Genomic DNA, 14,922 nt, shown 5'->3' on the forward strand with positions numbered 1-14,922 from the left:
CTCCTGACAAACTGCATAATATTGTGGCCTCACTCAACCACTTCAGATGGTGTGTTAGCCCACAACACCCTAAGTCCTTGAAGATATGCCAAGATGAACCCTCAAGCTAATTCGATCTCAACGAGTTCTCCAAGCTGGGTAGGTTTAGATCCTATTTTTCAGCAAGGAAAGTTGACTCACCTAATTACCTTATTAGTGCCTACACTCAACCAACCAACCAATTTGATTAGTGACTAGTGCTTAGGGTTGCACCCATCTCTGAGTTTCGGCTCTTTCATGACATGCTGATCATTTACCTCTCAACTGAGGTGACAGAGCCGGCTGCGCCCTTGAGCAGTTTAGAGTAGAAACGGCAAAAGACCGCCAGACGTAACCAACCATGTGATAAGAGTTGAAACCAACGTGTGAGGGGATTAGACCCACTCTAATACCATGTGAAGAGATTCACAACAGTGGACAAGAGCCTACTTGTGGTCGTGTGGAGGAGAAGAAAATAAGACGCGTAACTACACACACAATCATAAAGAGTAAGGGCTCAACGTGTACAAGAAGATAATATTTTTATTAAGGATACATATATACATACATACATACATACATACATATATATGTATGTAATATATACAATATATGTATATACATACATACATATGTATATATACACATACATACATATACATATATATATACATACATATATATACATACATACATACATATATACATACATACATACATACATACATACATACATATATACGTATGTATATACATACATACATACATACATACATACATACATACATATATATATATATATATATATATAGAGAGAGAGAGAGAGAGAGAGAGAGAGAGAGAGAGAGAGAGAGATGAGAACTCTTAAACATGACCATACAATAGGAGGCTCTTCATACCAATACTCTCTACATAGATTTATAAGAGCCTCCTCACCAAGGAGATGTATCAATATCTAATTAATTTATAAGAGCCTCCTCACCAAGGAGATGTATCAATATCTAATTAATTTATGGCACAAAATGTTTTGCGTGCATATTAGGGGAATTCAATGCCCACAATTTCATTGATTGAGCTTTGGAATCAATAGATTTCATACCATATGTATATGCCCCTCCCTCAAAAAAATCCATAAACTTTATTTATGTGGTTTAACAAAGAAACTAGATACATTTAAGGTGGGGAAGAGAGAGACTGTAGACAAAAGCAGGCCAAAAAAGAGAAACACTCCGGTGAGTAGGTTTTAGACTAGTCTGTGCGTATGAAAAATCATACGCTGGTTGGCTTGACCAGCAAATAGGCAATCGAGGAAGACTAGAACAACACAGAATACCAACACCGCGCCTCCCCCCCTCCGGACCTCTGGTCTGCAGCAGAGAGGCACATAAGAGGAAAATCAGTAGCAGACGGCGGCATATGTAGGATTCAATTGAGCAGAGCATTGTGTTCGCAGGTTTAATGCCAGCACAGCCGGAGCATTGCCATGGGTCTGAAAGAGAAGCGGAAAGCTTCGGATCTGCCGAGAGCAGAGCAGCAGCTCTAGCATCTATGGCTGGATCGTTAGTAGTGGTGCAGCAGCAGCACTAACAGGCGCCCATAGCCATGGCCCTCTGCTTTTCTACCGTCTTTTGCTTTTCTGCTTTTCTGCTTTTTTGGCTTTCCGCCGCCCAGCTGCATCTTCGGGCCCCTAATGTCCTGCACCACCCCGACCTGGGCTTCGCCCTTGTCCTCCCCCTTTCCAGACACCCGGGAAATCATTCCTTAGCCCGGTATAAAAGCATCCTCCGCTCAAGACACCTCTCCGATGGTGCTGATGCTAATGCCAGGATGACCCTGTACGATGACCTCCTCTCCAAAGGGTAATTATTTCCAATTCCTATTTTTTTTTTCTGAATTTTGATCAATTAGTACTACTCACATGGATACCACTTAGGTTTATTCCCAATGACTTCCATTTCTCAGCTTGTTTCTTCATATTCTCAGTTACATCAATCAGGGAATGGGTTGTTCTTTTAGGTATTACACTAGTAGATTGTGGATTGGCTCCCCACCCCAGGAGTTTGCGCTGATAGTGGACACAGGCAGCACTGTCACCTATGTGCCGTGCTCCTCATGTACACAATGTGGCACCCACCAGGTATGATTTATGTTCTTTCCAGCATATAGAGTCTGTACACAACTCCCAATAGATTAACAAGCAAGACAACTGGTTTTCAATGTTTGTCTTACTAGGATCCTAGGTTCAAGCCGGAGGCTTCAAGCACCTATAAACCGATGGGATGTGGGCCTCATTGTGCAACTTGCGATTCTCAGAAGCACCAATGCAAGTACCAGCGGCGGTATGCTGAGATGAGCACAAGCGAAGGGCTTCTCGGTGATGATCTTGTATCGTTTGGCGATGTCAGCACATTGGGACCTGAACGTCTTGTTTTTGGATGTGAAACAGCAGAGTCAGGGGACATATATGATCAGAAGGCGGATGGTATAATGGGGCTAGGTAGAGGTCCTCTTAGCATTGTGGATCAGCTTGTTGAACGCAAGGCAATGACTGCTTCCTTTTCTCTTTGCTATGGTGGTATGAATGAGGGTGGAGGTGCCATGATCATGGGGGCTATCCCCAGCCCTCCCAAGATGGTCTTCACTCATTCCAACTTCAGGAGAAGGTAGTCACGGTCTTTCGCTTATTTGCAACTTTGCTATATGTAATGTGGTGGTGTTTTGGATTACGACTTCCTGATTTTTGTCACAGTTCTTATTACAACCTTGGACTTCAAGAAGTCCTTGTGGGTGGCACTCCTTTGCCTGTCGATCGGGGTATCTTTGATTTGAATTTTGGAACTGTACTTGACAGTGGAACTACATATGCATACTTCCCAGATAAAGCTTTCAAGGCTTTTACAACTGTCGTAAGTCCTTGCCTTTTGCAACGGAGTAGTGTGTGCCATTGTTATGGGAGATGAAGGTTTTCTAATAAGAGTTTTGCTACAAATAAAGATTGCTGTGAAGCCCAGGTCTTCCCTTTTACAAGATGATTAGACATGACAATTATTTGATTTACCAACAGTGAACATTAAATGCTAGGACTCAGGAGTAAATAATGGTAGGTAGGCAAGAAAGAATTGATTGGCTGGGAATGTTTTTACAAGTTGGAATTCAAGGAGATTTGTCAAGAGCAACACGAGGAACTTTATGTAGAGCAGAAAGGCCTGATCCAAAGCAGGACTAGTCTCCAACTAGGCGATGCAGGAGCATATGGATGAGGGGATGCGGAGGGCTCTAGGGAAACACAGCTTGACCACATCACTCAGCATCTGGACGAACTTCAATGGACCTTCCTTCTTTGGAACAAGTTTTCCTTCTTAGTCCGAGCCTTCTGATCTCTTTACAAACCTGCCTTAATGGTTCATCAAGATCTGGAAGTTCACAACATGATGGCCATAAATTACCTCCAATGAGAGTCTTCTTTGTTGTTTTGTGGATGTTATGTTGATGGCATGCTCAAAGAAGGTGAAGCTCCTAATAGTAACACCTTTGCATTGTGATAATGGTTTTTATTGGTATTACGGTAGCAATGTAGGAGAGCTATGGTGGCTCAAATATCTTCATTGTGTGTGTGAAGATGTCAGAGACAGAAAGAGATAGAGAGAGAAATGTGAAGCTCACAGAGAGGGAGACGAAATGGGGATTTGATTCATATAGAACTCACAAACTACAATGCTGTTGTAGGCATAGAGGCCTTATCTTTTGACTCTTTCAAACATACTAGGGCAATGACACTTGGCATATGCCATGATCTTATTGCTTAATACACTCACACACAATATCTAGTCCTAGGGGTTGTTCACACATGCACAAGCACATTTAGAGGGTGCTCATACACACACAAGGTGGACACACACATGAAGCGTGCTCATACACACACAAGGTGGACACACACATGAAGCTCCGATTTCCCAACAAACCCCCCTTCGAAGCAAAGGTGGAGATGCTTGACAAAACCTTTAAAAGGTCGCACACAACAATCTCTCCCTCAATTTGATGACCCTCATCCCTGGCAGTAGTACCATGGTTTCTTTGCTGCAGGATGTCAGTGGTGTGTACTAGAAAAAAGTGAGAAAAGACCTAAAGATCTATAGATCTAGAGATCAAGAGTAACATGGGAAAATGGGAAACATAGGAAGCTACTAAGAGGGGACGAAAGTGTCCACTCAAAGACATCTCTGGGCGCGTGAGGCTCATGAATGTGTGAGGGTATAGACGGGTCCTCAGTGGATGAAATCCCTCATAGGTCGTTGAAGCACGAAGACAAACTCCTCCGGGGTGAACTGCTTAGAGGGTATTTGCAGGTGATTTGTGATGATCTCTTTAATCCTCCCATGCCATCTGGATCTACTATAGATACCCCGAGGTCTAGGGCGTATGTCCCGAGATAGCTGAGAGGCACGCTCAAGAGTGATCCCTTTGTATGTGGATGCGGCTGTGTCCTGACCCTGCCTCTGCTGTGCTGAAGTGGTGCTCCCAAAGAAATCAGTAAGCTGTCTCTGCATAGGATCTGTGTGCGCTACTCCTCCACTTATGAGAGAGAAATGCAAAGCTCATCGAGAGGGAGTGTTGTACGACAAAATGGGGATTTGATTCATATAGAACTCGCAAAGTACAATGCTTTTGTTGTCATAGAAGCCTTATCTTTTGACTCTTTCAAACATACTAGGGCAATGACACTTGGCGTATGCCATGACCTCGTTGCTTTACTACACTCACACACATAGTATCTAGTCCTAGGGGGGGTTCACACGCGCACACACATTTAGAGGGTGCTCACACATACACACACAAGGTGGATACGCATGAAGCTCTGATTTCCCAACAGTTTTGTTCATACTTTTTGTCTCGTCTTAGGTATGTTGTTGAACTTTTGTGGTGAAATGTATCTTCGTCCTTAGGCCATAAAACAAGGCTTGCCAAATGCCAGGTGCACACCTTAATCTGGACGTGCTTCCCACTTGTAGCGACCTGTTATGCAAGACCGGAAGGTGAGTATGTTCCGAGTTGGGCAGTTTTGATAGCCCAACAGGCACCCAGAAGAGCTCATCAGCTTGTAAGTTCAGATTTTTTTTTAATTTTTTTTTGTTTTTATTTTTTTTGTTTTTGGTGATTCTTTTCTTTCTTTTAAAATTATTCGTAAGTTTAGATTCATCTGGCCTTATCACGGTATATATATATACCCAGAAGAGCTTAACTTGTTCCCCTATGTATGGGACATTTATTGGGCACAATATGAACATGTTTAATGACCTTTTTGATGATATATTTGGGTCTAAAAATTGTTGGTCGACCAACATATAACCTTTTATCAGATCCCTATAAAAAGGCATGTCAAGGCAACATCTTCGACGGTCACATTGGCCCTTCATGGAATAAGCATAACAAATTTGCTAAATCTATCAACAATAGTTAAGCACCGAGTATTACACTATACTAGGCCCTCTGTTGTGGGTGTGCCGCCCGTTTTAGTGTTTTCCCATTTTTTCTCTCTCCATGTATTTTTCCCATTTTTTGGAGGTGTGGCTGGGCTGTCGGCTGTCCCCAGATGCTAGCCGACTGCATGCCCTGGTACCCAACCTGTCCAGGTGACCTGGTTGACTTCAGGCACCTGGCCGACTTGCTTGTTTTTGGTTTGGGGACTGCCCATTTGCTGGTCGTGAGCATGGGCTGTTGTCGGCCTGTTTTAGGCTGGTCGACCAACAGCCTAGGGCCATATAAAATGACCCCCTTCTCCACACTTCACATAGTGTATTCTGGGATTTTCTTTGGTGTATATGGCTGAGTTACACAACTTCTCTCTCTCTCTCTCTCTCTCTCTCTCTTTCATTTGCGTTTTGCTCTCTACAGCAGTTGTCTTCATTTCTGTTGTGCATTCTGACATGGTATCAGAGCCCCAGGTGGCTTGAAGCTTGGAGACAGTGGGACGTCGAGGGTTTGCCGATTTGAGGTGCTGATTGGAGATTGTTTGGGCTGTACGGGACTTGGAGATCGGGTAGAAGGCGGCCATCACCGTTGGACAGCCACCTTGCATATTATTTGCAGCCTCTTCTTCTTCCTTTTTCCCACCTAGCCTCCCTTCACAAGACCTTGTGAACCCTTGAGATGGCAGACTTGCTTGAGATGGCTGAGAAGCACGTGAAGATCCCAACACTCCCCACGTTCCCGGTGGACCGATAGTTGGACGGGAACAACTATGGCATATGGAAGGTAATGATGGAGTCTGTTTTGGAGTCTTATGACTGGGCTGATTTCATTGTTGTTGGGGTTCCACGGCCGGAGTTGGAAGACGGGGAGTTACCCTCTATACGGAAGGAATGGAAGGCTTAGGCACAGTTATGGGATCGTGTCAATGCCCACGTCCGTTCTTTCATCTTCCTAAATTGCACACCACATGTGATCAATCACATAAAGCATATGACGCTGGCCAGAGGGATTTGGTAGCATTTGGCTTCTCTGTATAACAAGGTATCACCCATGAAGAGGATCTCCTTGGAAGTTCAGATGCGGGCGATGAATTGTGCAAAGTCGTGGACGATGCGGGAGCACATCAACAAGTTGCCTGCTCTTTAGCAGGAGGTTCTCCAGGCAGGGAAAGAGATATCGTTAGAGGATATGGCCATCACGTTGTTATCCCATTTGCCCTCTCAGTACTCAGCATTTTGCTCCTCTTTGATCACCAATGGCAGGCTCAGTACCATCATGTGGGAGGAGCTTGTGCCAATGGTCTTGGACAAGGAAGAGCAATTTACGAAGCCTCCACAGGGTGGAGGTTCTGAGGCCTTGGCTGGCCAGCGGTCGAAAGGTCGTAACAACAACAACAAGGGCACAGGGAAGTCTTCATTGGAGAAGTCTTTTGAGAAGAAGCCCGATTCAGACCATGAGAAACTGAAGGCCGAGCGGACCTGTAACCATTGTGGCGAGAAAGGCCACTATTGGAGGAAGTGTCCCAAGCGGAATAACGGAAAGAGTGTTGATTCTTCAGCTTCAGCTGAGACTCCAGCCTTTGTGCACTTTGAGATTTTGCACACAGATGCTTCATCTTCTTCGAGCGAGGAGGCAGTTGGCTTCACCGCCAGGGATACTTGGGAATGGATTCTTGATAGTGGTGCTTCCAGGTGCATGACTCCTTCCTGTGATTTCTTACAGGATCTTAAACGGCAGTTGAGTCACATTTTCATTGGTGACAATTCCACCATACCGATTCACAGTGAGGGCCGGATGGAGATCATTTTCGATGGCAGAGGGGGGGAGTATTCCTCTCGTGTTCTTCACGTCCCCGCACTTGGTTTTCATTTGTTGTCAGTGCATGAGGTTTGCAAGACTGGCTTTCGGGTGGAGTTTGAGGAGCATTCTGTTGCTCTACGGGACACAGAGACAGGCCAGCTTGTTTGGGAAGGCGGAGTGGAGAACTATATATACAAACTCTCAGCACTCTCCTCTCTTACAGGCTCTCAGATTGGTGACTTGTGGCACTTTTGGCTTGGCCACTTGAATGTGGATGCGCTACGGCAAGCTTTTCGAGACGAGATGATGGTTGGCTTGCCGGATGTTGGCAGCAGGCAAGGACGTTGTAGTTCTTGCATTCGTGGTAAGCAGTGCAGGGAATCTTTTCCGAAGCAGGCGTCCAGGCAAGCTTCGAAACCTTTGGAGTTGGTACACATTGACTTGTGTGGACCTATGCAGACGCCATCCTTGGGAGGTTCTTTGTATTTTATGTTGCTGGTAACAGATTCACTTGGTTTATTTTCTTTCCCAGAAGGACCAAGCTTTTGCTCTGTTCAAGGAGTGGCATGTGATGGTGGAGAAAGAGTCTAGCTTGCAGGTAAAGACTCTTAGGGCCGACATAGGAGGAGAGTTTTCTTCCAATGCATTTGTGTGGTTTTGTGCGGAACATGGCATCAAGCGGGAGCTAGCCAATACAGGTTCGCCTTCAGAGAATGGATGTAACATGCGGAAGCTCTGATAGTCTTCTTTCAGCCCTAAACACTCTTGGAAACCATCTGATGCAAAACGTAGATATAGAGAGAGTAGAGAGAGAGAGAAGTGCTGGTAATTCAGTATATTGATATGGTACAAAAAGGTACTTCTACTATAGCCATAGGCTGCCTTACATAAAAGGTGGTAACACACCAAAATCTGTCCTAGAACTTGATCCACTCCCTAGTGGAATGAATGACTCAATCTATGAGCACACTGGCTATTTATATGTGTCTTGGACACTTGGTATGTTGGCCGACTGCAGTAAATGCAGTAAATGCTCTTTAATATAGCCGACTGGTCCTCCTTGCTCCTGTTGCTGCCCCTGTCCTCTAGTTCAGCTGACCACTTCAGTGAGCAGCCGACAGCCTTGTGTGCAGCCAGCAACACCTGTCCTGCAGCCGACAGCCATCTGACCTTCAGCTTGCTCTCCACGCCTGTCTCCAGTCTACATTGCCAAAAGTGCTCTGTGCTCTATCATCCTGGTTCTACCTGGTTCATACTCTTTATCTGGCTGCCTCTCTTGGATCAGCACTCGAGATTGTCCATGGCATGATATCATGCACATGACATCCCCCTCTGCTAAACTTGATGACGGGATTCCAACCTGCTCTTGGATGACTATCATCATCCCAATCCTTTCCCGAAGTCCCTCTGTCATCATCCATCCCTGGCAACCCTTTTTCTCTGAAAACCCGGCCTGTTCTCCAAACCACTACGTCTCTGACGAAGATCTATGCATCTGTTTTCCTCTAGTCCACAATCCATTCGTGCCCTGACTCTGAACACCGTCTTGGTCTTCATTCCTGAGAAATGAGTCTGGCACTCTCACATCACCCTTGGAGGATCAACCTCCCTTGGGACCGTTGCCCGGAACCTATCTGGCTCACAGGACTGCCATCCCCTTTGGCACTGTGGAACACCACCAACAAACCTTCTGGGAGTTCTTCCCGCTTCTGTGCTCCTTGCCTTGGGCTTCGTATCCGTGTACTTTCCTGTACCTTGGACCTGTACACCATCATCTGGGACTGATTTAGTGTTTAGCTTTGGTGAGCCTGATGCTCTGATACCAATGTAACATGCGGAAGCTCTGATAGTCTTCTTTCAGCCCTAAACACTCTTGGAAACCATCTGATGCAAAACGCAGATATAGAGAGAGAGGAGAGAGAGAGAGAAGTGCTGGAAATTCAGTATATTGATATGGTACAAAAAGGTACTTCTACTACAGCCATAGGCTGCCTTACATAAAAGGTGGTAACACACCAAAATCTGTCCTAGAACTTGATCCACTCCCTAGTGGAATGAATGACTCAATCTATGAGCACACTGGCTATTTATATGTCTTGGACACTTGGTATGCTGGCCGACTGCTGGTCGGCCAGCCATAAATGCAGTAAATGCTCTTTAATACAGCCGATTGGTCCTCCTCCTTGCGCCTGCTGCTGCCCCTGTCCTCTGGTTCAGCCGACCACTTCAGTGAGCAGCCGATAGCCTTGTGTGCAGCCAGCAACACCTGTCCTGCAGCCGACAACCATCTGACCTTCAGCTTGCTCTCCACGCCTGTCTCCAGTCTACACTGCCAAAAGTGCTCTGTGCTCTATCATCCTGGTTCTACCTGGTTCATACTCTTTATCTGGCTGCCTCTTCTGGATCAGCACCTCAGATTGTCCATGGCATGATATCATGCACATGACAATGGAGTAGGTGAGCGTAAGAACAGGACTGTGGTGGAGATGGCGAGGACGATGCTGGAGCATCGTGATCTTCCTTGTCCACTTTGGGGAGAGGCTGTGGCTACGGCTGACCATATCCTCAACCGTTCTTCGACGACTTTAGTATTGAACATGACTCCCTTTGAGGCGTATTTTGGTAGGAAACCGGATGTCTCCCATTTCCGTGTGTTTGGGAGTGATGCATATGTTCACATTCCAAAGAAGGAGAGGGGGAAGCTTGACTCAAAGTCCCAAAAGCTTGTTTTTGTGGGATATAACTCTCTTTCCAAGGGATACAAGTTGTGTAACGCGCGGAAGCTCTGGGAGTCTTCTTTCAGCCCTAAACACTCTTGGAAACCATCTGATGCAAAACGCAGATATAGAGAGAGAGTAGAGAGAGATGTGCTGGAAAATTCAGTATATTTCATATAGTACAAAAAGGGTACTTTGCTACAGCCCTAGGCTGCCTTCATAAAAAGGTGGTAAACACCCTAGATCTGGTCCCTACTTGGACCCCTAAGACCCAATCTCTAGAGGATTGAATGAAATGAATGATGAGCCTCCTAGCCTATTTATAGGCCCATTAAATCCTTGGAGAGCTGGCCGACTAGCAGTCGGCCAACAGCCTTGGCATAAAACACAAAAACGCAGCACAGCTTGGTCTTCTGGATGCGCTTCAGTCCCCTTTGCTCTCTGGAGTCAGCCGACAGCTCCTAGAACCAGCCGACAGCATCCTCCTCCATGATCCCCATGCCTTGCTCCAAGTCCACCACAGATTCTGCACCTGAGGCTCCAAAATTCTGGTTCTATTTATCTTTTACTGGCTGCCCCCTTCTGGATTAGCCCTGAGAAGGTACATGGCATTGATCATGCACATGACATCCCCCTCTGCTAAACTTGATGACGGGATTCCAACCTGCTCTTGGATGACTGTCATCATCCCAAATCTTTTCCCGAAGTCCCTCTGTCACGCATCCATCCCTGGCAACCCTTTTCTTTGAAAGCCCGGCCTGTTCTCCAAACCACTCCGTCTTAGACTAAGATCTATGCATCTGTTCCATTTAGTCCACAATCCATTCCTGCCCTGACTCTGAACAGTGTCTTGGTCTTCATTCCTGAGAAATGAGTCTGGCACTCTCACATCGCCCTTGGAGGATAATCCTCCCTTGGGACCGTTGCCCGAGAACCTATTTGGCTCACAGGACTGCCATCCCCTTTGGCTTTGTGGAACACCACCAACAAACCTCCTGGGAGTTCTTCCTGCTTCTGTGCTCCTTGCCTTGGGCTTCGTATCCATGTACTTTCCTGTACCTTGGACCTGTACACCATCATATGGGACTAAATCAGTGTTTAGCTTTGCTGAGCCTGATGCTCTGATACCAATGTAACATGCGGAAGCTCTTGGAGTCTTTCTTTCATCCCTAAACACTCCTGGAAACCATCTGATGCAAAACGCAGATATAGAGAGAGAGGAGAGAGAGAGAGAGATGTGTTAGAAATTCAGTATATTTCATATAGTACAAAAAGGGTACTTTGCTACAGCCCTAGGCTGCCTTCATAAAAAGGTGGTAAACACCCTAGATCTGGTCCCTACTTGGACCCCTAAGGCCCACAAGCAACAGCATCGGCAATGAAGGAGTTCATTCGCAGCGCTGTTAAGGCGCACGCCAGCCAGCCGAGTGACCCAATCCCTAGAGGATTGAATGAAATGAATGATGGGCCTCCTAGCCTATTTATAGGCCCATTAAATCCTTGGAGAGCTGGCCGACCAGCAGTCGGCCAGCAGTCTTGGCATTAAATACAAAAACGCAGCACAGCCTGGTCTTCAGTCCCCTTTGCTCTCTGCAGCCGACAGCATCCTCCTCCATGATCCCCATGCCTTGCTCCAAGTCCACCACAGATTCTGCACCTGAGGCTCCAAAATTCTGGTTCTGTTGATCTTTTATTGGCTGCCCCCTTCTGGATTAGCCTTGAGAAGGTACATGGCATTGATCATGCACATGACAGGTTGTATGATCGGGAGAGGAACGAGGTCGTCATCAGCAGAGATGTGGTTTTTGATGAGCATGTTCTAGTTTCCACTCGTGATAAGCCGCCACTTCTTGGAGACCCAGACGAGTCTGATGATGATTCCTAGTCGATAGTTCTAGCTGGACAGCTTCAGTCAGTTGAGCCCGCGGTTGGAGATGAGCCCTTGCAGCAGCAGGAGGCTCCGCGTTCTGTTCGAGTACCCAGGTAGTTGCTTTGGGTGTCGGGTGTTACGGAGCTTCCCTCCGAATGGACCACAGAGGACGGACCTCGCAGATCGCATAGAGTTCGTGACAAAAGTCATTCAGCGGAGCTCTTACAGGTAAACTATGCTTTGATGTCTTGTATCATGCGAGACAAAGAGCCCACTTTCGTCGAGGAAGCCCTTGCACAGGATACTTGGAGAAAAGCCATGCAGGTGGAACTGGATGCCATAGAGAAGAATAAAACTTGGGAGTTGGTTCCGTGGCCGTCGAAAGGGTCTGTCATTGTTGTCAAGTGGGTCTTTAAGACCAAGTATACGTCGGATGGATCGGTGGACAAACACAAAGCCAGACTTGTGGCTAAGGGTTATGCTCAGCGGCCTGGCATCGACTATGAGGATACCTTTGCACCGATAGCGAGGATTACCATGATTCGGACCGTTCTTGCCCTTGCTTCTTCTCAGCAGGGGCCCGTATATCAAATGGATGTAAAATCCGCATTCCTTAATGGTAACCTACAGGAGGAAGTGTATGTTGAACAGCCTCCAAGCTTTGAGATTCCAAGATCACAGGGAATGGTTTACAGGTTGCGGAAGGCCTTGTATGGTCCTAAGTAGCCTCCTAGGGCTTGGAATCAGAAGATTGATTCCTTCTTTCTACGGACTGGATTTCAGAGATCAGTTGTTGCAGATCCTAACTTGTATCTCTTTCGGGAATGCGGCATGGTCATGTTGATCATCCTTTATGTGGATAACCTCATTCTCATTGGTGGTCATGTGGAGCACATTGCAGTGACGAAGGCTGCCTTGTCAAAGGAGTTTGAGATGATCGATTTAGGCTTACTCCACTTCTTTTTGGGATTGGAGATCTTGCAGACCCAAAGGGGGTTCTTTATCTCTCAGTAGCAGTATGCCCATGAGTTGCTTGAGGCCTTTGGGATGGAGAACTGCAAGCCTATCACGTCATCGATGGTGGACCTGAACACGAAGCTTTCAGTGAATGATCCTTGTGAGCCAGTTGATGCCTCTCTGTACCGGAAGCTGGTTGGTTCATTGGTCTGGTTGCTGAACACCAGATTGGACTTGAGCTTTCCTATGGGGCTGTTGAGCTCGTTTATGCAGACGCTGTTGAAGTCTCATTGGGACGCAGGATTGCAGATATTGCGGTATCTGCAGGGTACGAAGGATCTTGGACTCTTCTACGACACAGGAGGTGAAACGAAGGACCGAGTTCGACTCCAAGGTTGGAGTGATTCAGATTGGGGAGGAGATCCAGACACGAGGAGTTCTACATCAGGCTACAGTTTTACCCTCGGCTGTTTCATGGAGTAGCAAGAGGCAACCAACTATTGCCTTGTCGTCTACAGAGGTAGAGTACCAGGCTGCTTGTGGTGCTGCTTACGAGGTTATGTGGTTGCGGAGGTTGTTTGGCGAGATTGGGTTTCCACAGAAGGAGCCCAGGGTCATCCAGTGCGATAACCAGAGCTGTATCACTATTGCTGGGAACCCGGTCTTCCATGCTCGGACCAAGCATATAGAGATACAATATCACTTTGTTCGTGAGAAGATCTTGGTTGGTTACATTTTGCTTCTTTATTTTTTGACGGAGGACAATGCGGCGGACCTCTTCACGAAGTCTCTACCTCAGGCTATGCTCCGGCGGCACTCCAACTCACTGGGGTTGGTTCCACATCTAGGAACTGAGAGGGGGTGTTAGCAGTCATCTCCTGTCTGTACACTATACCAGGGCCTTTGTTGTGGGTGTGCCTGCCTGTTTTAGTGTTTTCCCATTTTTTTTCACTCTCCATATATTTTTCCCATTTTTCGGAGGTGTGGATGGGTTGTGAGCCGTCCCCAGATGCTGGTTGATTGCATGCTCTGGTACCCGACCTGTGCAGGTGACCTGGACGACGTCAGGCACTTGGCCGACTTGGTCGGGGGGCTGCCCATAGGCTGGTTGTGAGGATGGGCTGCTGTCGGCCTATTTTAGGTTGGCCGACCAGCATCTTGGGGCCATATAAAATGGCCCCTTGCCCACACACTTCCCATAGTGTATTCTGGGATTTTCTTTGGTGTATATAGCAGAGTTACACAGCTTCTCTCTCTCTCTCTCATCTGCGTTTTGCTCTCTACAGCAGTTGTCTTCATTTCCGCTGATGGGGAGAAACCTGAATTAGGGTTTAGAGTCATTCATGGGAGACATACACAGAGAAGCAAGGGAGAGAGAGAGAGAGAGAGTTGTGGGGATAAGTCAACTCATGAAAAGCATGAGTGTGTGACTCCCCTATCACACATGTATATTGCACTAGTACACATAGTGCACTTAGTACATTAAAAGTACTAAGTGTACTATGTACTATAACTTATGGGCTTGTACACACTATAAGGGTGGGCATAACGCCTTTACCCCAACAACCTCCCACTTAAAGGCAAAGTGCCCTTAAGTAAAGGAAAAGAAAAAATCAGCATGTACATGATAATATACAAGGCCATATCAAGGCTGAAAATGGCCTCATCCAATGCCCATCAAGTGTCTGCAATGAGCAAACCGCTCCGGAGGCAAACTCTTCGTCAACAGATCAGCCGGGTTGTCATCCGTATGAATTTTAACAAGCTGAATTTGCTTGTTCTCTATCACCTCTCTGATGAAGTGATACTTCACATCCACATGCTTCGTCTTTGCATGAAAGACAGGGTTCTTTGCCAACTGGATGGCACTCTGACTGTCACAATGCAACAATGGAATATCCCCTGTAAAACCCAAATCAACCACTAACCGAGATAGCCATAATGCCTCCTTGCAAGCCTCTGTGGCTGCAATATACTCGGCCTCTGTAGTAGATAAGGCAGTGCACTTCTGCATCCTGGATATCCATGACACAGCACCTCCTGTGAATGTAAATACATAACCGGTAGTAGACTTCCGGTTATCTGGATGAC

General features: G+C 46.5%; 1 protein-coding gene across 1 annotated transcript in view; it reads left to right on the top strand.

Moving 5' to 3' along the window:
* The first annotated feature begins 1,174 nt into the window (after positions 1–1,174).
* The window catches only part of LOC147609721 (aspartic proteinase 39-like), a 76,844-nt gene continuing 63,096 nt past the window's right edge, over positions 1,175–14,922 (top strand). The window contains exons 1-4 of the mRNA XM_086787356.1: positions 1,175–1,877; positions 2,035–2,155; positions 2,251–2,681; positions 2,768–2,924. Coding sequence (XP_086643482.1) covers positions 1,621–1,877; positions 2,035–2,155; positions 2,251–2,681; positions 2,768–2,924 — 966 coding nt within the window. The 5' untranslated portion in view covers positions 1,175–1,620. The remainder of the gene's footprint in view (positions 1,878–2,034; positions 2,156–2,250; positions 2,682–2,767; positions 2,925–14,922) is intronic.

Source organism: Cibotium barometz, chromosome 50 (genome assembly GCF_041138505.1).
Source record: "Cibotium barometz isolate CiBa-2024 chromosome 50, ASM4113850v1, whole genome shotgun sequence".
Taxonomy (NCBI): Eukaryota; Viridiplantae; Streptophyta; class Polypodiopsida; order Cyatheales; family Cibotiaceae; genus Cibotium; species Cibotium barometz.